Source organism: Mustela putorius, unplaced genomic scaffold, assembly GCF_011764305.1.
Source record: "Mustela putorius furo isolate JIRA1106 unplaced genomic scaffold, ASM1176430v1.1 tig00003909_pilon_pilon_pilon, whole genome shotgun sequence".
NCBI classification, from domain to species: domain Eukaryota; kingdom Metazoa; phylum Chordata; class Mammalia; order Carnivora; family Mustelidae; genus Mustela; species Mustela putorius.
Window position 1 is genome coordinate 29,906,272 of NW_025422057.1, and position 21,801 is coordinate 29,928,072.

Sequence of the window (21,801 nt, forward strand, 5' to 3'; positions counted from 1 at the left end):
GTGCCAAGGCCATCACCATATGACTCAGATGCCCTCTGAACACGGTGGGGGCAATGATGTCGCAAGGTGCAGGGCAGACTGGACTTCCTATGGAAAGAGCTAGGAATCAGGAGTGTCCTTAGGGCAAACTATTTGCTAAGTGAAGGTTCTTAATTTGGGTCTTAGATGAAGTTTTAAGGATCCTTGAACCCCCTAACTTTGCATGGCAACATGAATACACCACAAGCATTTTTCTATGAAACAAACCCATAACATTAATCAGAATCTTGAAAGTTTTGAAAGGGTTCTTTTGATCCCCCAAAGGGAAATGATTATAAGCCACCACTCTAGGCCCCCTAGAGAAACAGGCTGACCTTCGGCACAGCCCCAGGAAAGACCTGAGATCCCTAATGATCGTGAGGTGATTCTCAGAGATGTGCTTGTATGTGTGTGTGTGTGGGGGGGGGGGGTACATGTGTTTGTATATCTTTCTAGAGGAAGGATTCAATAGTTTTTGCCACATTCTCAAAAGGGTCCACAACCCTCAAAGGATTAAGATCCTAAACTAGTTCCAGGGCCTCAAAGTTAAAAAGATTGCCTATGTTTAGCGATTTATTTCTAGAGGACGATCACAGAGACCTGAGAACAGGCCAAAGTAGGCTTGGTAGTTCTACTCAAAATCTGGGGATAACTGGGGCCAGGGCTAGTTGGCAGGGGACCTTCATTTAAAAAACAACAACAATAACAACAAAACCACTGGAATCCTTTTTAAGAGTTAAGTCCCCAGAAACAGAGAGAGGGTCATGGGAAAAGTCCCAGTTCGCTCCCTTTCCGATGGCGTGCGTATCCCCAGGTCTTTCTCTTTCAGGGCCCCTTGCGTGCCCCAGCTTTCCGAAACCCAAAGACTGAGTAAAGTCTCACAATTCATTTAGTAAATCCTCACTGAGCGCCTACTCTGTGCCAAGCTCTATTCTAGGCGCAAAACAAAGGACTTATCTTCAGAGTGTTATCGATCTAGGTCCGTTTCCTGCCCAGCACACGGGTATTTTGGGCACTGCTGACCTAGCGCGTTCTTCCCAAGCTTGGCCCGCGTGGCCCCTGGTCCGGGGAAGCCGAGACCATCCCGGGCACTGCGGCGGGCTGGGGGGTCGAGCAGGAGGTTAGCAGTACCTGTGCGCAGAGCGGTAAGGGAGACTGGAAAGATCAGAGCCGGTGGGCCTGCTGGGAGACCCCGGATTAAGCTCAACCCAGCGCTACTGGGGCGGGAGCACGGCGGGGTGGGGTGGGGGCACTGGCGGCGGGCGGGGACCAGAGAGGAGGAGGGGACGCGGCCCGCCGCCGCCTCCGCCGCCGCGCCTGCTCTCCGAGCTGCGCTCGCCCGCTCCCCGCCCTCTGGGGCCGTCGCGAAGCTCAGCTCTCCATACTGAGCAGTACCCGGGAGGCCCTCGGACACGTTCCCAGGCCGGATAAAGATCGGGTCGGCGCTCGCTCCGCAGCGCGAAATCTCGCCATCAGCGCGCCTCGCGCGGCCGCTCCGGCCCGGCCCGGCGACGCCAGATCGCTATCGGCGGGGGGAAAGGCAAGGCTGCGCCGCCGCTCGCGCCGTCACCCTCGGCCCCGCGCGCTGGGGTGGCCGCGGGTCCCCGGGACCCCGGGGCTCGCTTCCCTCCCCAACCCCTGGCCTTCCTTCTCGGCGCTTCCTCCCGAGGGACCCCCGCTTCCCGCCGACCGGGGCCCCCAGCGCCCAGCCAGGCGCCCTCGCCTCGCCCCTCCTCGCCAGGCGCCGCTGCCTCCTGAAGGTTACGCGACGCCGAGGCGGGGTGCGGGGGGCGCCCGCCCTCGCCGCCGCCCACCCCAGCGCCCGCCGCGCCGCGCCGCGCCGGGCCGGCCCGGCTGCCGGCTGCTGCCACCGCAATCCCCGCTCCTAAATCAGCGCGGGGAGGCGTCCCCTCCCCCACCGGCTGCCCGGACTCCCCGCGCCGCGATTGGCCGCGCGGGCGCCCCCCGTCCGGGGCCCCCCCGCTCCAGCCGCCGCGCCATTGGCTGCGGGTCTCCGCCAGCCTTTACATAAGCCCGGGCGCGCTCGAGTGGAGTTGTATAAAGCGAGCGAGCGGTGGCGGGGCGGGAGGCTCGAGGCCAGCCCGGGACCGGGGCTGGGAGCTGGAAGGCGGCGGCGGCGGCAGCGAGCGCCCGCGCTCCGGCGCCCCCAGGCGGTGGGGCTGAGAGAGCCCGAAGATGGCTCCGAGCGCTGACCTCGGCGTGAGTACCCGCTCCCGGGCACCCACTCCCTCAGGCGGAGAAAGTTTCTCCCGCCCTGCGCGCCCCTCCCGACCCGCCCGCAGGGGTGGCGGCGACGCCGCCGGGGAACCGGGAAGGCGGACGCCGCCACGGCAGGCGGCGGCGGCGTCTGGTGGCAACTTACCGAGAGGCGCAGGACCCGACCGGTGCGCCCAGCCTCCCCTGCGGGCTGGGGGCGAGGCGGGCGCGGGGCTGGAGGTGGAGGAGAGGTGGGATCGTGGGTGTGCAGACCACAGTCCGCCCCGCTGGCTGGGAAGGTGCTGGGGCGCGCTGGAGGTCAGCCGTTTGGTGAGGGGTCACTGGGGCGGCGAGGGGGGCGGAGCAGGTGAGGAGGGATGTGCCGAAGGTATCTGGGAGCCACCCAGCGGGGCTCAGCCTCGGGCCGGGGAAGCTACTGGCCTCTATCGGGTGACTATGCTGCCAGAATGGGGAAGAGCCCCGGGGAGCTGGAGCTTCTTCCCCAGGGAAGCCGAGGTCCTGGCACAGCGCTCGGTGGGCAGAGAGCTCCGGGAGCTAGCCCGGCGAGCGGCGTAGCCGCCAGCTGCCTTTGCTGGACCGAGGTGTGGTCTCCTCGCTCGCAGCCTGTCTCGGGCAAACCAGCTTCAGGCATTCCGAGGGAGCCGGGGATCCTTCTCCGCCCGTGGAGGCACCTGGAGGCTTGGATGGGGCAGCAGGCCAGGCTTGGGGGCATGCCCAACAATGCAGCGCGCCTCTTCTCAGTACAGTAGTTGGGAGCTCTGGTTAGTCCCGTTTCTGCAGAAACCAACTCAAGAATCCAAAGTCATCCCAGCCTGGATGGGAGCCTCCCAGAGTGGTCGCGGAATGCTCCTGGGGTTGGGAGGGGGGCACTCCTCTTCCTCCGGGAATGACTAATGAATATTGCTGGCGGTGGTGGTGGGGTGGGCACCTAGTGTGGCTTCTGTGCGTCCCAGGAGGAGCTTCAGCTCTCCAGGCAGGACACATTCTTGAGTCACACTTGAGATGTCTTCTGGGATGGGTGCAGGACTTCTCAAGTGAAGCCAGGTGGAAAAGAAGGCAAAAAGGTTCCAAGAATAGGGGACAGCTCTGTAGTGCTGTTGAGAATCAGGCGAGAACTCATGGGGGAAGAGAATCGCTCCTGATGGGAGAGTTTTTTTTACCCTGATGACTTGGGGCTGGGGATACCCAAGGCTGAATCAGAGCAAATTCAGAGTAATGCTGTACCTCACTTCAGCCATGAGGAAGGGGAGATGGAGGATGGAAAAGTGGGAACATGGTGGTTCTTCCAATAAATCTCTTGAGGAAGCATTTTCTCTCCCTCTGACTGAAGAACATCATTCTGGCAGCAGGTCCTAAAGTCAATTTAAGAAGCAATGAAGAGAGTTTAGGGTCTTGGTGCTGCCACAGTGGACCACAAGTAGAATATTCTAACTTGTAGTTGGCACTAATGGACTCTGGAGAAGGTCAAAGACATGCTGCTCAGTCAGGGTGTATCCTTCACCTGTACCCCATTCCTGAACACGGTGGGTGTTTTGGATTCCTACGGGAGCTCCTTCAGCCTGGAGATCTCCTGTGGGGGGTTATCAATCCATACCCCCAACCAGCTCCATCCTCCGCCTGCGGTCAAAATTTTTCTGCTCCATTTCCCAACATGTTCTCTTCACTGGGGGGTTGTGCAGGGAGATACCTGCTTGTTGCTCTTTCTTCCCTTCTCTCCATCTTCTTCCCTTCTTCCCATCTTTCTTCCCTTCTCTCCAACACCAGGTTGCACCTGGCGTTCTAAACCCTGATGTTTATTATTTGGGACATTGGTGTTTGCTTAAGACGTCCTTTCGCTGCACAGGAGTGCCCCTGTGAATGTGTGCACCAAACGCCTGTGTCATTCTAGGGAGTCAAACCTAGACGGTTGTGGAGAGAGGACCACGGACCACAAAGGCAGTAGTACTATGAAAGTGCTTATGACAGTCTCCTGTTCTCAATCTTCGGGCTGCCTGCCGAGGTGATCAAGGTTAAAGGTGGAGCAGGCTCGTTGGTGTCCAGTAGGGGGCGCCAAAGGCACCCAGCTGGAGACCACTGACTTTCCCACTTCTTGCCCTTCACTGACCACAGCCCCCAACCCTCACCTCATGACGGGAGCCCTGCTACCACGGGTTTCCTGGATGTCAGCTGTTCCTTGTGATCTCAGGTGCAACGGGGTGGGTGCACACACAACATTTCAGGGAAAGAGCTGGTGCTCAGTCCCACCTGCTCTCTGAGACCATTCCTTTGCGCTTGGTTCTGGTGGGTCCTTTGAACTCGTTATGTGCCCATGGAGTCCAAGAACTTTAGGGCTAGAAGGGAGGATCCTAGAAGGGAGTCCAAGAACTTTAGGGCTAGAAGATCCTCCCTTCTAGGATCCTCGAAGAGCTTCTAGTCCAACCTCATCCCTTCCCCAACACTCAAATGCATGCCTAATTTACAGATGAGAAAGCTAAAGCCCAGTCAGAACCAGTGTATGGCCCAAGGTCACATGGCTATTTGGTGGAAGACATTGGACAAGGTCTCAGGATTCCCAGCTCCCTACGCAGAGCTCTTTCCAATCCTGTGACCTGCTTCTTCTTTACCATGAAGATGGACGTGTGTTCTCAGCACACTATGTACTCGTAATTGCTGACATTGGCAAATTAATAAATTTAGTAAATTTGGGGAAATTTTCTTGGAATCAATTATTCAGAGCGAGGAGCAGGTAAAGTTCTTGTAATGTACATATACAGGTAATAGAAATTCTGAATTGCTTTTCCCCTTCCTTCCACTATCTTATCTCGTTATTCCAAGCAGTCTTTTAGGCAGAAAGAAAGCAACTCCGGTTCTCAGTCCATGCATGCAGGCATCAGAAGAGCCCAGTCCCTCGCTGTGGTCTTGGAAGCCAGGCCAGAGCGCTTCCTTTCTCTCACGAGGGCTTGCCAGCGTAGGCTTTCCCAGTCCTGCATCCCACGCTGCCTCTGGCACCCCCAGTACTCAGATCCTGGATGAAGTGGAGAGTTCCCAACCATTATTTGCCCATTTCCCCATCTTTGCCACTCCCAGCTCAAGGGCAGAGTGCTAGGATGTTCTGTTTTTGCAGAATCCTTGTATTAGGGCTTCTTGGGTGACCTGGAAGATACTGCCATTTCCCCTGCTCTTTTTCTGGTCTGTGAGTGTGACTGTCGACATCTGAGCTGGGCCCTGGGCAGAAGACTTGATGAGTGGCCTGTGGACCACCCTTCCATTTCCTCTCCCCACTCTGTTCCTTTGCACACGGCATAGAGCTCCTCTGGGGTCCCCTCAGAGCCGTGGCCGACTCAGTGGCGACCCTCAGGAGAAACGAGTGCTGCCAAGCCAGAATTCTGAGAGCCAGATCCTCTTCTGTCCCTAAAGCTCACCCAAGGGATGCTTGTTGCTGGGGAAGATGCTTGAGTTTCCTCTCCTCCTTCAGACTCACAGGCAAGTTGGGTCTTAGTCTTCAGGGGGAGGAGGAAGGTAGTAAGATTACGTGGACCACCAGAGAACAACAGCCCCCTCCTTTAGGAAGTGGGGTTCTGAGAGAGTGCGCTTGGGGTCTGTGCCAGCTCCTGGCTCTAGCTGAAGAAATGTGCCTGCATTCCCAGGGCTTGTTCTGGTGTGGATAAGGAGAGGAATGTAATTACATGAAATATGGCTAAAGCACAAGCTCTCTGGTGTTTTGTTGAATGAGAAGAGGACACAGAGTTTGAGAAGTGGCATTAGACCCTGAGAAACAAGAAGTCACCCTTTTCATGAGCCCCACTAGGTGGCTGACTCTTACTTCCCCTACTCATTGGGAAGGCAGCCCAGTGTAGTAGGAAAGACACAGGCTTAGAATCTGGCTCCCCCACTCACTGGCTTGGAGACCTTTGGCAAACCGCTTAACCTTTGCATGCCTCAGTTTCCTCCTTTGTAAAACGGTGAAACTGACAACCCTGTGATAAGGGTAGGATAGTGAAGATCAAGGAAGACAGTCTTTAACATGCCTCTGCCCTTAGCAATATGTAAGGAGGTATTCAGCTGGAAGAAGATATTATTGCAGGATCACTGGGAACCACACTGAGTCTTCCTTTTCCAAGCAAGCGAGGCTGAGTGTCCAGATTTTCACATAGGTCCCTGCTCAAAGCAACATCTGGACTGATGGACAAGGCCTCCCCAGCAGGGCTCCCTCCTTGCCTTCTCCCCTCCCCCACCCTAGGGTTTTCATTTGGGGGTTCTGCCATACTTGGGGAAAAGAAATTTTACAGGTCCCAGGATAATTCTGAATGTGATGAAGGGCCCTGAGCTATTGATTCCTAAGGAAGGATCTTTGTGCTGGGAGAAGCCTTCCTCAGAGCCCAGTGATTTAAGAGTGCTGACAAATCCATGCTTCCTCAGCCTCCTGCAGGCTGCAGATACAGGCTTCCAGGCCAGCCAGGGCTCGGTGAGGGATTTCTGGGGAGCCTGGCTGGTTGCTTAGGGGACATAAACCTGTGAACTCTGCTTAGGAAAAAGTATGAAATCAATTGGTTCATTATCACACCCAACACACCCTGGATCACTTAGGGCATTTAAGAAATGAGAAGCAGCAAAGGACTTGGAGGCTGCATTGGAAACGTAGACAGAGTGGTGTGAAGGGCTTGGGGACAGGAAGACATTTTGCTGCTGAACCACTCATGATCTTGACCTTATTGAAATCCTTTGGCAATGACCAGAGGGCCTACGTTGCCCCCCAGTTATTTGGCGGTGTCTGGAGACATCTTTGGTTGTCACCACTGGGCTATGGAAGGCTAGTAACATCTAGTGGGGCAAGGCCAGGGATGAGGCTAAACATCCTACCAGACATAAGACAGCCCCCAGTGAAAATTTGCCGTAATATGTCAATAGTGTCAGGGCTGAGAAACCGGGGCTGGAGCATCGCCACACAGAATCGGAGCACACTGGAGGTGGGAGGGATTTCAGAAGTGTCCTCATCCTGCTCAGGACACTAGGACCCACAGAGGTGGAAAAGACTTAGTGAGGGTCCTACAGCAAGCTAGCAGCTAAGCTCGTCTGGAACTCAGATCTCCTATTTGCTGAGACCAGCTTACCCAAACTCTCAAAGATGTTGTGAAGATCAAATGGGAGCTGTGAAAACACTTGGAAAATTATGAAGAGACTATTATTAATATTGCTATTATTAAGAATTCGGGAGTTTGGAAAGTTCTATTTCTGGCTGTGCCACTGACTCATTGTGTAATATTGGGTGCCTCGTCCCCTCAACCCGCATGCCTCTCTGAGTGTGTGTGTGAGTGTGTGTGTGTGTGTGTGTGTGTGTGTGGCTGGGGGAGGGGGAAAGGTGATCTTAGCAAATAAGTATATCATAATCATTACCTTTAGAGTAAAGTCCAAAGATTTGCCCTTCAAAAACCCTAGCCACTTTTTTTTAAAAAAAGATAAAAATTTTCCTTGAAAGAAATCATGTTGGCTTCATAAGAAGCAAAGCCTTTTCTTCTTGGAATAATTCCTCGCCCTGTAAGTTGGTTCCAGCCCAGGAAATCTGATCAACATCCGGAGGAGATACTGATATCACCACAAATGACAACCGATTGGATTTGTCCCCCACTCCCTCCGGAAGGGGAGGTGGCAACTTCACTCTTTCCTGCTCAACCCTCTTGGCACAGGGAAGTTCTGCAAGGAACTTCACGGAGGGATGGGAAGGCGAGTCATTAATTAGTAAAACCTTGTTTACTTAACAGACATATTCTTAAAGATCTCTTCCAAGGGACATTTTGACATATTACTTTAATTAGCCACCGAAGAATTGCAAGTGCAGAGAGTGTATAAAATGACCCTTCCCGTTGTTTCTAGTTACTGTTATCTTTGCTTTCACCCAACAAGTAGAGTGACAAGGTCACGGGAATCACTGCTGAGCTCAGGCTGTCCCGTTGACCAGGGGAGGGACTGCAGGGACTTCCTCCCTAATGGCAACGTCCACCTGCCTGGAGAACAGCCCCCCAAGTGGAGGTTCTCCCTCGGCATCCCTGCCATACCCTATTTTGATGTCTGTCCATGAGGATCCCTCATGTCAGACAAATCCTGGTTCAGCTGTCTAGATGGGGAACAGGCCTGGGAGCCCGATCCCAGCCTGCATGGGCAGAGGAGTTCTTGAAAGATTGGCAGGAGCAGGGACACCTGGGTGGCTCCGTTGGTTAAGCAGCTGCCTTCGGCTCAGGTCATGATCCCAGCGTCCTGGGATCGAGTCCCACATCAGGCTCCTTGCTCGGCAGGGAGCCTGCTTCTCCCTCTGCCTCTGCCTGCCATTCTGTCTGCCTGTGCTCGCTCTCTCTCCCTCTCTCTGACAAATAAATAAAATCTTTAAAAAAAAAAAAAAAGATTGGCAGGAGCAGCCTCTGTTGGTGCTTTTCACTGAAGGCCCATCTCTGGTCTTGCCCTCTGTGTGCTCAGGATTGGAGGTAGAAAGTCACTTGAGTCTCTCCTTAGAGGATCAAGGTTACACCCCACTCCATCCCTATAACAGAGGAGCTTTCTGTCTCTTGCAGACACGCTGTCGAAGGGATGTCACATTCCCTTTCATCTTGGTCTCTAGGAACAGACTCTTCCTCAGAGATCGTAACCATGCACCTCACAACAGAGAAGCTGTGTATGTCCAAGGAGGCTTTGGCAAGTGGGGACACAAGAGTCCCTGAGAAGAAACACTGCCTTGTAAGCAGTGTCAGGAAAGCACTGTGTCTTTCATTCTCACTGTGAACTCCATGCCTAGTGTGCTTGGCACGAGCAAGAGCTCAGTGGGTACTTAGGGGGATTAACAGGTGAATGTAGGTGGCCATTCTGGGCCAGAGATGGCTCTAGGTATGACAGTGGATCTCCAAACTGGCCTGGATCAGGAAGGCCACTTTTCCTTCTGGCTCCTTCTTCCCAGCAGGCTCCAGAAACCTCGAGGTCCCACTGCCCAGGCAGGGGTTGGGAGCCCAGGCAGGGCCCACCCTGTGAGATGGTGGCCAGCTCCGAGCCCCGAGCAAAGCCCAGGTTCTCTTCCTCATTCTCTCTCTCTGCGTGCTCTCTCCTTCCCACCAGTCTACTGCAAGGAAGTGCAGCGCAGGTTTGCCTCACTCTAAGCTGAGAGAAGAGAGGATAATTCGGATTTCCACTGAAGACAGACTAGGGAGTGAATCACTACTTCACAGGAAGATTCCCAGGGGCATGCTTCTAAATAGCAAGGTCTGTTAATGCATTTGAAGTGACTTAGAGGGGAAAAAGGCAACAAACCCTGACCCATAGACTCTTAGGCCTGGAAAAGCATTTGGGAGGTCATCCAGTGCCACGCCACTCTGCTGCCCCAGGATGCCCACATCCCTTCTGTGAGACTTTCACTCGCTCTTCAGGAGCACCGTCTGTCTGTCCTGCAGCCTGCTGCCCCAAACCTGAAACGCTCTTCCTGTGGTGCGTGGCTGACCATGTGATCATGTCACAGCCCACTTCAAACCCTCTCCTGTGATGTGACTCCAGGCTCCTTGCCCTGGCATAACGGGCCAGCCCTACAGGCCCCAGTGGCCGCCTCTGCCTTCTCCCGCACACTGCGCCCCACACCCTGGACACTGCATTCCAGCAACCCCCACGTTTGCCGCGTCCACTAAAGCTGTGTCACAGCCACTCCATGATCCACATGGAACAGCTCCCGTGGAATCTCCATTCTCCTTCGCTCCTGCCCTTACCCCCGCGTCACTAGCCACCTCCCTCCCCCGCCACGGGCTGCACCTGCACTTCAGCCGTCTTGCTGTTCTGAGCTTCTCCCTGTGTATGGGTCTCACCGCTGGTAGACCATGAGCTCCCGGAGGTCAGGAGTCAGGCCTCAGGTGTCCCTTCCAACCTGGCCCCTGGGCGTGTCCTGACTGAGTATGCATGGGTGGAAGTCAGGAAATTGAGGAGTCTTGTGTTGGGAAAGCAGCGCTGAAGAAGTCAGCAAGCTCCACTGGGCTCCCCAGACAAATGAGTCATGGAAGCAAGCCTATTCCTTGAAGTCTGACAGTCTCAAGTGCTCCATCCAGTTTCTGGCCTCTACTCCTGGAAGGGGAGTCCCTAGTGGGCCCGGGTGCCCCGTCCTGAGCTGCATTCCTCTGGCCCACAGACAGCCATTGGCTGTGGTCTTAGCGCGATCGCTGTAGCCCTCCCCTGCCACAGACGGACCTCCTGTTGGCCAGGCACCACGCTCAGCACGGAACGGGCATCATTTCTTATTGTTGCCCCTTCCACAGACAGGGAAGTCTCGGCAGTTCGTGATGCTCGAGCAGGAGCCACTGCACCTGGTGCACAGGGCTGGGAGATGCCATTTGTGCGCTCGCTCACGGTAACCCAGTTTCATTAGCCTGCTGGTCTCCGGGGCACCTCCTTCCCGGGGCCCCCGAGTTTCCACCCGCCTTCTCTGGTGCAGGAGCCAGTCTGCTCTCTGTCTGGGAGTGCAGCTGCCGGCAGCATGTGGTGCTTTCCCCAGGTAGCGGGGGAGAAGAGGAAACCTTCTATTTTCTGGGTGCTGGGGAAGATGCAGAGGACGGGTGGCCCCTGGGGGCAGGGAGGGGCAGAAATTCTAGCATTTGGAGAAGCAGAGGACCTGGCCAGAGACAAGGTGGAGAGACACCCAGGACTGAGGCCTCAGAGCATATACGCCACAGGGCAAGGCCTTTGTTCCCAGCTGTTCTCCCAGCCTTGGGCACAGGGCCTGCTACAGTGTGGGTGCACGGGGATACGGAGTAGGTAATGGCCGAGGGAAGGGAACCTCCAGACCTCCAGCTTTCTCTCCCACTCAGGCCCAGGGTTTGCTTCCCAGCCGGAGTCCCAGCTTCCAGCTGCATCCTTCCATGGCTTCTCCACACCCGAGGGCTACAGCGGTCTTTCTAACACACCCCTCCACCTCTGGCTGCTGGGGCTCACCAGGCCACCCCCCTTCTCCATCCTCTTTCCCAGAGGTTGTCCTGCCCCATCCCGTGCTCCCACAACCCAGGGCCTCACTGCATGACACAAGCTGCTTGTCCACATGCTCTGATGTCCCCTTAGCCCGAGGACACTTCCTCTACCTTGTCCCCTCGGTCAGCTCACTGCCATCCCTCTCTTGGCTCTCCCCCAGCTCCCCTGGGCGGGGTGTTTGCTCCTTCCACTGGGTTTCCATCTCACCTGCTCTAAGACAAGTTCGTTATAGCAGAGAGTCCAAGAACGCTAGTTCCGGAGCCAGGGGGCTTAGACACAGAATCTGGTTCCACCACGCCCTAGCTTTGTGACCTTCAGCAGGTTACTTAACGTCTCCATGCCTTAGTCTCCTCATCTATGAAATGGGGTCCATGGTAAAACCCACCTCACAAGGTTACGGTGAGGACTGGAGGAGAGTAGCCCCTGACACCCAGTCGGGAGTAGACAAGCATCACTATTACTACCCACTCCTCATATAGGACTTGTTACACAAAATTGCAGTGAAAACTTGTTTGCCTGGTATCCAGAGTCCCATGAATTAAGCAGAAGAGAGAGGGAATCAGTTCTGAGATTAGAAACGGAGCTCCAACAGGCATGTGGAAGTGGGTGAGGTGAGAGGGAGGGGGTAGTTAGCAAGTATTGATTGCCACTGTTCAGGGGAAGTGTAGAGGGGCGCATCTCTGGCAGTGGGGTTGGGAAGACTGGGCACTTTTGAGAAGTATTCATGGAACATGATGGACGTGGTGATCCAGTGATTGTGAGGAAGGAGGAAGATGCAAGAACCCATTGTGACACCAGATTTCCAACATGAGTGACAGTGTTGGGGTTCAAAAGGGCCCAGTGAATAGCATCCCCATTCCCTACTCAGATTCAGGACCAACTGAAGGAGAGAAAGGGGGAGGAAGAAGGGAGGAGAGAGGCAAGTCTCAGGCACCCTCATTACCGATACAGCTGTTTGGAAGGCCTGGCTTCAGAGTGGGCTCCCTGTGGCGGGGGTGCTGGGGCTGAGCCTCCGCTCGTGGCGGAGAGTGGCCTCTGTCAGGAGGCAGGTCCAGAAAGGGCTCTCCTGCATGGTTCTTGCACACTGAGCAGTCTGGGAGACCCTGCTGCAGCCCTCAGGAGGAGGATTCGGGAAGGAGAGAGGCCAGGAATATGGCGCTGGTCCTGGAGGTTCTCAAGCTCACGCTCTTGATGCTTTGGGCTAGATAATTCTTTGTTTGGCTGGCTGTTCTGTGCACTGTATGAAGTTTAGCATTCTACCCTCTGAATGCCAGTAGCATTCCCTTCCCTGGTTCTGTGGACCAAAACTGTCTCCAGACGTGGACAGGTATCCCGGGAGGTGGGGGGGAGCAAAATTGCCCCCCACCTGAGAACCCATGCTCTAGTCAAGTGGAAGGTCCTCTGGAAGCAAACCTCAGGAGTGGGAAATAAATGCTTCCTCCCCACCCCTGACCCAGGGATCAGGGCCTTGCATAGGGAGTGCCAAAAGGGCAGGCTGGGGTGACCGCTGGGTCCTCCACACCCCTGGGTCTACTCTCTGGATGCTCTCCCTTCCCTCCTGCCACTCCTATCCAGCTGCCTTCTGAGGATCCTTCAGCTTAATTTGCGGCCACACCCCCTACCTCTTCGGATTTCTGGGTCTCTGCCCTGCCCCCAGCTCCCTTAGTGATTTCTTTGTGCTCTTACCTCCAACTCCCCGCCCCCCGCCGCCCCGGTACCCCACATGTTGACTAAGTTTCTCCCTGTGACCCCAGCACCGAGAACAGATCCCAGGGTCCACGGGGATTGTTGCTGTGGGCAAAGGAACCAAGACAACTTCTGGTAGCCCTTCTCCAAAGATGCCTGGGTTCCAGTCACTCCTGGGTGGGGCTTGGCCTCTGCTGGACGGAGTTTTCCCACGGCTGCCTTACTCCCCAGAGCCGCTGCCACCCTACAGTGTCTGGAAAGGGTCAGTGTTCCATGCTCATTTCTAACTTCTGAAGCATTTGGGGCTCTTTTGTCAAGTGAGACTCTGCCCCCCTACAGTGTCTGGAAAAGGTCTGTGCTCCCGGCTCATTCTCAACATCTGAAGCATTCAGGGCTCTTGCTTTTGTGAGAGCTCGGGGTGGTGTCCTTGGCTCTTTCGAGAATTGCTAAGGAACTGCTTGCCCCTGAAATTGCCCTGGAAGCTTCCCCCCACAGCTGCCTGACCCCACTCCGAGATCTGGGTTGCTTGGTTACCAGCTTTCAGACCCAGTTCAGGAAAGTCCCAAGGCCACAGAAGACTGAGTCTGGCTGCATGTGACCCGCCTCACAGCCAGTGTCTAAAGACTATCTGACCCAACACTATCCATGTAGCAAGACGGGGAGCAAGCAGTGAGCGCAGCCCAGCCTGGCCCCCAACAGGTGTCCGCAAGCTCACCTAACCCTTGAAACCTTGGTGTGTCGTCTGCTTCCCACGTTAACGACACTGAAGAGCCGTTGGAGGAACGTGCCCAAGGTCACTACCTAGTTGATGGGGATTGCGGGGGGGGGGGACACTTGAGCTCCAAATCCAGGTCCTTGGCTCCACGCTTTGGGGCTCCCCCCTCTTTATATCCCACTAAGGACTGTTATGGATCCTTTTTTAAAATCATTACAAAGCAATCTTCTCACTGCCTGAACCACAAGTCCTAGCATCCCTTCCCCTTGTTAAGCCAGACCCCTCCCGGCCTCCTTCCCACACCTCCCCTGCAGGAGCAGCTCACGTTCCTTACCGAGGCTCTGGGTGCTCTGGCCCTATGCCCCTTGGCCCAAGCTCTGCCTTTGGTACGTAGCCTCGCCTTCTCCAGGCTGCTCGGCCCTGGGTGTCCCCCCTCCACACATACGTGCTTAACCTCGGACTCCGCGCACTCAGCGGGCTCAAGAACATAGTAGGCGCGTCATGCCCAAGCATTCAAGAAAACAAAAACTTTCAGTTCAACCTACATTTTGATCCTATGTTTAACTTTTCCACGCTCTCCCCAAAGATTCAGATGTTCGCGGTGGTGTGACGGGAGGTTTCTCAGGTCAGCCATGTAAAATGTGAGGTCACTCCCGGTGCCTGCGGCCCTTCTGCTTCACGCAGTCTCAGCCTGCTCTGCTTTCTTCCCCAAACTCCCAACCTCACCTCTTCCGGTGACATTCTCTAGCTAGAAGGAGGTTTTCTTCATGTACTTCAACAAGCTGGTTGAGGACATTTGAGGAGTAGAAACATTTTTCACTTTAAAGCTGAGTGCAGCCTACACTCCCAGATCTTGAGGACCGTGAGTCTAGGGCTGTGGTTCTCAGCCCAGGCTGTCCATCAGCATCGTCTGGGGAGCTTCTAGAAATATGCAGCGCCTGAGCCCCACCCCAGATCAATTCAATCAGAAACTGGGTGAAGGGGGCACCTGGGTGGCTCAGTGGGTTAGAGCCTCTGCCTTCGGCTCAGGTCATGGTCTCAGGGTCCTGGGATTGAGCCCCTTGTCGGGCTCTCTGCTCAGCGGGGAGCCTGCTTCCTCCTCTCTCCCTACCTGCCTCTCTGCCTGCTTGTGATCTCTGTCTATCAAATGAATAAAATCTTTAAAAAAAAAAAAAAGAAAGAAAGAAAAGAAACTGGGTGAAGGACCTGGGCCATGTTGTATTTTGAAATACTCCCAGGTGAGTTCTGTGGGCCAGCTTGTGGGGTTTAGAACCTTGGTCTAGAGCCTTGCTACTAAAAGTGAAGTTTGCAGAGGTCTCGTGTGATGCCCTGTGAGAGTGCAGAAACTGAGCCCCACCGCAGACCTACCAAATCAGAATGTGCATTTTCATCAAGACCTTCAGGTGATTTGTAAGCATGTTACAGTTTGAGAAGCCTTGCTTTAGGCAAAGAAGAGTTTTTAAATAACTCTATGACAAGTGACAAGTCATTTCTGCTGATTCATATTATCATTTGGGCATATTCAACATTTAACAAACATTAATTAAGCACTAACTAGTACCAGGCACTATGATGGTTTTTAAGAACACATTGGCGAGCGTCTCTGTCTTAGCGGCTAATTCCTGCCCATAACCCATTTTCTCTAGGCTGTGGCATTTGATGATAGCCATCCCTTTTCTCCTGGACCTGACCCCCACCCCTCCAGTTCCAACCCTTACCCTCTTCTCACTTTCTGGTAAAAACTGGAACCAGAATCCTTCTTTGTCCTCTCATATTAAGTATGGTAATTTAACTCGGAGCTGAAGACAGCTAGGACTTTGAGCGTATACGGGTAAAAGGAGCCTGCATCTCTGAGGATTGCATAACCCTCCATTGATTTCAGCTCCTTAGATCTAGAGAGCGAGGAGCAGGTTGCTGAAATAATCACATCCCTTCTCTGTAGTATATACCCCGGTTTCTTGACTGGGAACTATAGTGCAGAACCTCACTGTTCAGCACGTAACTTGTAGACCAGGATCCCCAGCATCACCTGGGAACTTGTTAGAAATCAAGAATGTTGGACCCTAATACAGATCTAGTGGATCAGAAGCTGCAATTGAACAAGATTGCGGGATGATTCACATACACATTACAGTCTGAGAAGCATTGGTATAGAACAGTGTTTCTTAAGTTTTGCAACATATTATAATCACATGGGGGAGCTTTTAGAGCTCTGATGTGCCCCTGTGCCAGTTAAGTGAGACTATCTTGGTGTGAGACAAGACACCTGGTCTCTAAATTTACCACATTAGCCATGTTTAAGTGTACAGTTCAGTGACATTGGACACATCCACGTGGGTGTGCAACCATCCCCACCACCCATCTCCACACTGAAACTCTGTGTCCATTAAACACTAACTCCCTGCATCAGCCTCTAACAACCACCCTTCTGTTTTCTATGTCTGTGAATGGGACTACCCTGGGTACTGCATCTAAGTGGCATTACAGAGTCGATGTCCTTCTGTGACTGGCTTATTTCACTCAGCACAATGTCTTCATGGTTCATCCATGTCACAGCATGTGTCAGAACTGTCTTCCTTTTTAAAGGTTATAGCATTCCATTCTAGGTATAGACCACATCTTGTTTACCATTGAGCTGTCGAAGGACTCTTGGGTGGCTTCCACGTTTTGGCTCTTGTGAATAATGATGCTTTGAACGTGGGTGTACAAGAATCTGTTTGAGCCCCTTCTTTCACTTCTTTCCAGTGTAAACCCAGAAGTGGGATTGCCAGATCACATGGACGTTGTATTGGGGGTGGGGGGTTGTTTGTTTGTTTTTTAGGAACTCTTGCACAGTGAATTTCCACAATAGCTATGCCATTTTACATTCCTGCCAGTAGTGCTCAAGGGTCTTAGTCCTCCACATCTTCAGGATTGACTGCAATTTTCTGGTGTTTTTGTTTTGTTTTGTTTTCCTATATCCATCCTAATGGATATGAGTGGTATCTTATTGTAGTTTCGATTTGCATTTCCCTAATTATTACTGTTGTTGAGCATCTTTTTACATATTTATTGACCATTTGTATATACCTTCTTTGGAGAAATGTCTATTCAAGTCCCTTGCCCATTTTTAATTGGGTGTTTTTTTGTTGTTGTTGATTTGTAGGAACTCTTTATATATTCTGGATATTAATCCCTTATCAGATAAACGATTCGCAAATATTTTCTCTCATTCTGTGGGTTGCCTTTTCACTCAGTCTGCAGTGTTCTTTGATGTACAAAAGCTTTAAATTTTGAGATAATCCTTTTTGTCTATATTTTCTTTTGTTGTGTGCTTTTGGTGTCATATCCAAGAAATCATTGTCAGACAACAGTATTTAAAAAAAGAAAAAACTCCCCAAGTGATTCCAGTGTATAGCTCCAGTTGAGCAGTGTTTCTCAAACTTTAATGTGCATTCACATCACCTGAAGTCTTATTAAAATGCATATTCTTATTTATTAGGTCTGGGGTGGGGCCCAAGATCCTGCTTGTTAACAAACTCCTAGCTGGTTTTGAGGCTCCTGGTCTGGGAACCAGCCTAAGTAGTCAAGGTACAGAGAAGCCCTTCCGTGATTTCTTTCACATGAGCCCTGAGAGTACAAGGTGGATATTTTCCAGATCTTTTCCTGAGTTTCTTTACCATAATTGTTCCCCGATTTGCCACAAAGACAGGCTCACAGCTTCCCCTCTAACTCACAGCTGGTTCAGAACAGCCCAGGTGGGTGCAAGGAGTGCCCTTGACATAGCAGAAGAATAACATGTGAAGTGCATGTTCTCCCTGTATCCCTTGGCCCCTGCCCCATTGGGGGTGCCATCCACTGATCTGCCCATGTGGAGTGATTTTGATTCCACAATGATGATGGCTGATTCCTCTCTGGCCGTGGCCTCTGTGGGGGAACTACTGCAGAACCCTGCCGAAAAGCTGTTTTGTTCAAAATAGGTTTAATGTGCTCATAGAGGAAAATCACACAAGTTGGTCTGAAGTTTATAGAAGGCACTGAGGAGAAAAACTGCTGAAGGTCTGCTTCTTAAAAAAAAACAAAACAAAACAAAAAAATCCTTTAATTCATTGTAGAATTTTAGAGCTGGAAAGGACGCTTAATGTCTGTCCCAAACTCTCATTTTAGAGATGCTGGGACCCACCAAGGCTGTGACTTATTCAAGGTCACCAAGCTGAATGGAGATCAGCCCATAAATTTATTACTTCTTTTTAATCTTGCTTTAGGTTATTTTTCTGGAAATGGTTAACACAGAGTAGCTACCTCTTTCATATGGCTCCCCTAATTAAAAGTTCATCCTTGCGGGGAGCCTGGGTGGTTCAGTCTGTTACACATCTGCCTTCAGCTCAAATCATGGTCCTGGGGTCCTGGGATTGAGCCCTGTGTTGGGCTCCTTGCCCAGAAGGGAATCTGCTTCTCTCTTTCCCTCTGCCCCTCTCCCCATACTCATGCTCATGTTCTCTCTGTCTCCTTCTTTCAAATAAATAAATAAATAATCTTTTTTTTTTTTTAAGTTCACCTTTTTACAGAAAAGGTAAAAATCAACAGGCTGCATCATGGTTCTTGCCCCTCATGACCTTCATTAGAAAATTTTTAGCAGATGTTTACTTTTATAAGTTATGAATCTCTTGTAAAGAACACTGAGGCTTCCTGATTAAGTGGGCATTCTAAGAAAAAATAGTTATTATACAGTATTTTTTCAGTAGTGATGTGCTTCTGAAACCTATTCCAGAATTCTGATATTACCTAAACAGAAGGTTGCGCATATTACCCCAATGGGACCTCCCTCCCTGGTGTCAGTGATCCAGATCACAGGTATGATGCCGGAGGGACTAAGTAGCTTCTAGAAGTTACACCCAATGTCACTTTCCTTTTCTCTGTCCGTTGCAAACCTTATAATCTGATCACAGTACTCTTTCAATCCACTGCCAATCAATTGGATCTGGCTCTCAAGTTGAAACTCATTTGCTGTCCTTACAATAGAGGTAGAAATACCTTGAAAAGACCAGTGACCTTCAGCTCCACCCTACATTTCAGCATGTCTCCGCTGGTTATTAAATACTCTTTAGCTTCTCATTTGACCACCAGCTGCTTATTAATCCAATTATAAGTTTCCTTTATCCAACCAAACTTCCTGCCGAGTTGCTTAACTCTCAGAGTGATGTGTTTGCCTTTAGTGATTAGACAGCCCAGAAGATATGGTCTTGTTCAGACATCTCAGTAATTTAGGCTTGACCTCACTCTGCTAGTGCAACACCCAACATGTGTCTCATGAACACGGTGCAAAAGCCTCCTTCCCAGGAAGGCTCGCCGAGGTTAGTTTCTGTCCTGCGGTGGGCGCGTTGCTCCTGGGTCTCACGCCAGCTTCACCAGCAAGGCATTAGGGAGGCTTCTGACTCGTGTCCGACTGTGAAGGCAGCTCCCAGCCCTCCATTTGGGTTTCTGGGTCCTGAACGGAGGCAAGCTCCCTTGTTGGCAGGAGCGTCTGTCTCCATATGGAGAGTCAGTCTTTGCATCTTCTGTTCATTAAGACATCAGCCTCACTCAGCCTTGCTCTCAGCTGCCAGACGCACTGGCATGCCAGCGGGAAGAATTCCATCAAGAAGGGGTCTGCTGCCTTCTGAAGGCAGGAAGGCACCACTTTGCCTGCAGGACTGGACCTGCGCAGCAGCGTTCCTGGGACTTGTTCCAGCAGAGCCTTTAGAATATTCTGGAGTTCGGCCTCCAGGCCTGCAGTTAGAGTCTCTGGGTGGGCCATCTGTAGCTCCCACAGGGGCAGGGCGGGGTCCTTCCACCTCCTTGGCCATTCTCATCAGTCTCCTGGGTTCCGGCCACCAGCTCCCATGGCCCCAGGCTGCTCGGCAACACCCTGAGTTATGTTAGAGATATAATAATGAATTATACAACGGATTATACATAATTAATTTATAATAAAACACGCACACAATGGTTTAATTTCTCCAAGTGAATGATGGGCCACCGCCAGATCCTCCTGGAATACGTTCCCTAACTGCCTGCTTTCTGATCTGGAGATGATGGCCAGCCACCCTGGGGAGGGACCCTGGCCAGAGGAACCTGCCAGTTCCCAGATTCCCTCCAGGCTACCTCTGGGATGTGTCCCATAGAAGGAAAATCCTTCACTGCCTCTATTGTTTTAGACCGGGATACCCATGGGAGTCTCACTCCCACTAGGGACTGAGGCTGGTTATCTTCTTCACTCTCCCAATCTTTCTTTTGGAGTATGGGAGATGCCAATGTATTTATATTCAACCCTTCCTTCCCTCAACAACTGTGTGATAAGTGCCTGTTCTGTACCAGACTCTGTCCTTGGCTTGATGTGCCTGAGAAAGCAAAACCCATCGATCCTTGCCCTGGTGGAGCTTACCTTCTAGCAGAGGGAGACAAACAACAGGAAGCATAGTGAATAAGTAGATTTACAGTGATAGAAAAAGAAGAAGCTGAGCAGGGAAAGGGTGATCGGGTGGGATGCAGGCAGGCTGTAGGTTTTTGTTTTTGTTTTTGTTTTATTTACTTGACAGACAGAGATCACAAGTAGGCAGAGAGGCATGCAGAGAGAGAGAGAGGGTGGGGGAGAATCAGGGTCCCAGGTGAGCAGAGACCCAGATGCAGGACTTGATCCCAAGACCCTGGGATCACGACCTGAGCCTAAGGCAGACGCTTTAACCCACTGAGTCACCCAGGTGCCCCAGCAGGCTGTGGTTTTAAACATGCTGGTCAGGGCAGATGTTATGGAAAAGTGGCAGCCTCAGTAATGGCCAAGTCCTCCAGGAATGAGGGCTGGAGGGATGGGGAGAGGCGGTACTCGTGCTCCTACTCCAGGCTGCTTGGTTAGGAGGTCTTTCAGTAACATTTGTAACTTCTGGTTGCAGGTGTTCAGGATGTTACTGTTCCTGCTGCTGCTGCGGTTTCTGCCCCCAACCGAGGGGTCTCAGCGTGCTGAACCCATGTTCACTGCAGTCACCAGCACGGTCCTGCCCCCTGACTATGACAGCAACCCCACCCAGCTCAACTATGGTGTGGCAGTCACCGATGTGGACCATGATGGAGATTTTGAGATCGTTGTGGCAGGGTAAGCGACTCCCACCCTGAGTCTGATGGATCTATTAGTCAGGTTTTGCTGTGATGAGGCTGAATAAAAAATACCAAAAGCCAGTGGTTTGCAACAATACGTAGTCTCCTTCCTAGGTCTGGGCTGGGCTCCGCTGGGCCTCTGGAAGGCCATGTCCTTGCCTTTTGCTATGGCAGTGAGACGATGGAGGCTGAATGGTTTTTCAGGGAGGGAATTTGAGTGCTCTGCTTCAAGACATGCTCTTCGTGTTTTTAAGTCTCCTTGCCATACAAGTAACACTAACTTAGAAGTGGGATTGTAGAAGCTCTACATAGGAAGGGCTTACAGGAGACGATTATGCTAGAAGTCCTGCTCAAAGTGGCCTTTGCACAGCACTTCCTGTAAAACTCGGAAGACAATAATCATCCCTTTCAAAGAAGGGCAAAAGATGGAAATTCAGGACAGCTAAACTTCCTCTAAAGCATGCCTTGGTGTCCACTGCTCCCTTCTTTCCTGAGAAGCAACACCATGTCGTAAGAAAAGCATAGGATTCGGAGTCCAGATAGCTTGAGTTCATGCCGTAGATCTAGAGCTTTCTAGTCATAGGACCTTGAATTAGTCCTTTCCTCGCTGAGATTCCGATAGATCATCTGTAGAAACAGGAAAGGTGTTGCATGTGCCAGTGTGCTGTTAGTTCTGCCAGAAACCATCAATAAGTGTTATTTCTGGAGCCCTCGTTGCCAGGCACCATGCTGAGCCTTTCCCCGGCCCTGTCTTCCTGCACAGTTGCCGCTGCATCTCCCTAGTATGCAGGTTCTTTCTTTCCAAGCACTCGGCATTCATTTCATCTCCTTTTCCATGAAGTCCCTGTCTTCCTGCCTTCCCCTGCCTCCTAACAACACTGTGAAGTATATACACAAGAAAAGGAAACCGGGTGGGAAGCGATCAGCCCTCATCAATTAAATGGGACATGGGTGGGTCAGGATTTGAACCCCAGGGCTCCCTACTAGAGCTACTAAACTGCGGTTGTGCCAAGTTTTGTTATCACTTCAAAAATCAGTCAATCCAGAAAATCACAAGGGCCTGTCCTCTTCAT

At 52.1% G+C, this 21,801-nt stretch overlaps 1 protein-coding gene across 1 annotated transcript; it reads left to right on the forward strand.

Moving 5' to 3' along the window:
- Positions 1-2,068: 2,068 nt before the first annotated feature.
- Positions 2,069-20,793, forward strand: LOC123388667 (cartilage acidic protein 1-like). Its single transcript, XM_045068654.1, has 2 exons — positions 2,069-2,238; positions 20,527-20,793. Exons 1-2 carry the CDS (start codon positions 2,215-2,217, stop codon positions 20,728-20,730), a joined length of 228 nt encoding a protein of 75 aa, XP_044924589.1. The 5' UTR covers positions 2,069-2,214; the 3' UTR covers positions 20,731-20,793.
- Positions 20,794-21,801: the final 1,008 nt, after the last annotated feature.

What these genes read in the sequence shown, in the direction of transcription:
- LOC123388667 (XM_045068654.1), top strand. Translation starts at nt 2,215, where the DNA reads ATGGCTCCGAGCGCTGACCTCGGC. An exon ending in CTCCGAGCGCTGACCTCGGC is followed by an intron (nt 2,239 to 20,526) that starts GTGAGTACCCGC and finishes TTCTGGTTGCAG; the next exon opens with GTGTTCAGGATGTTACTGTT.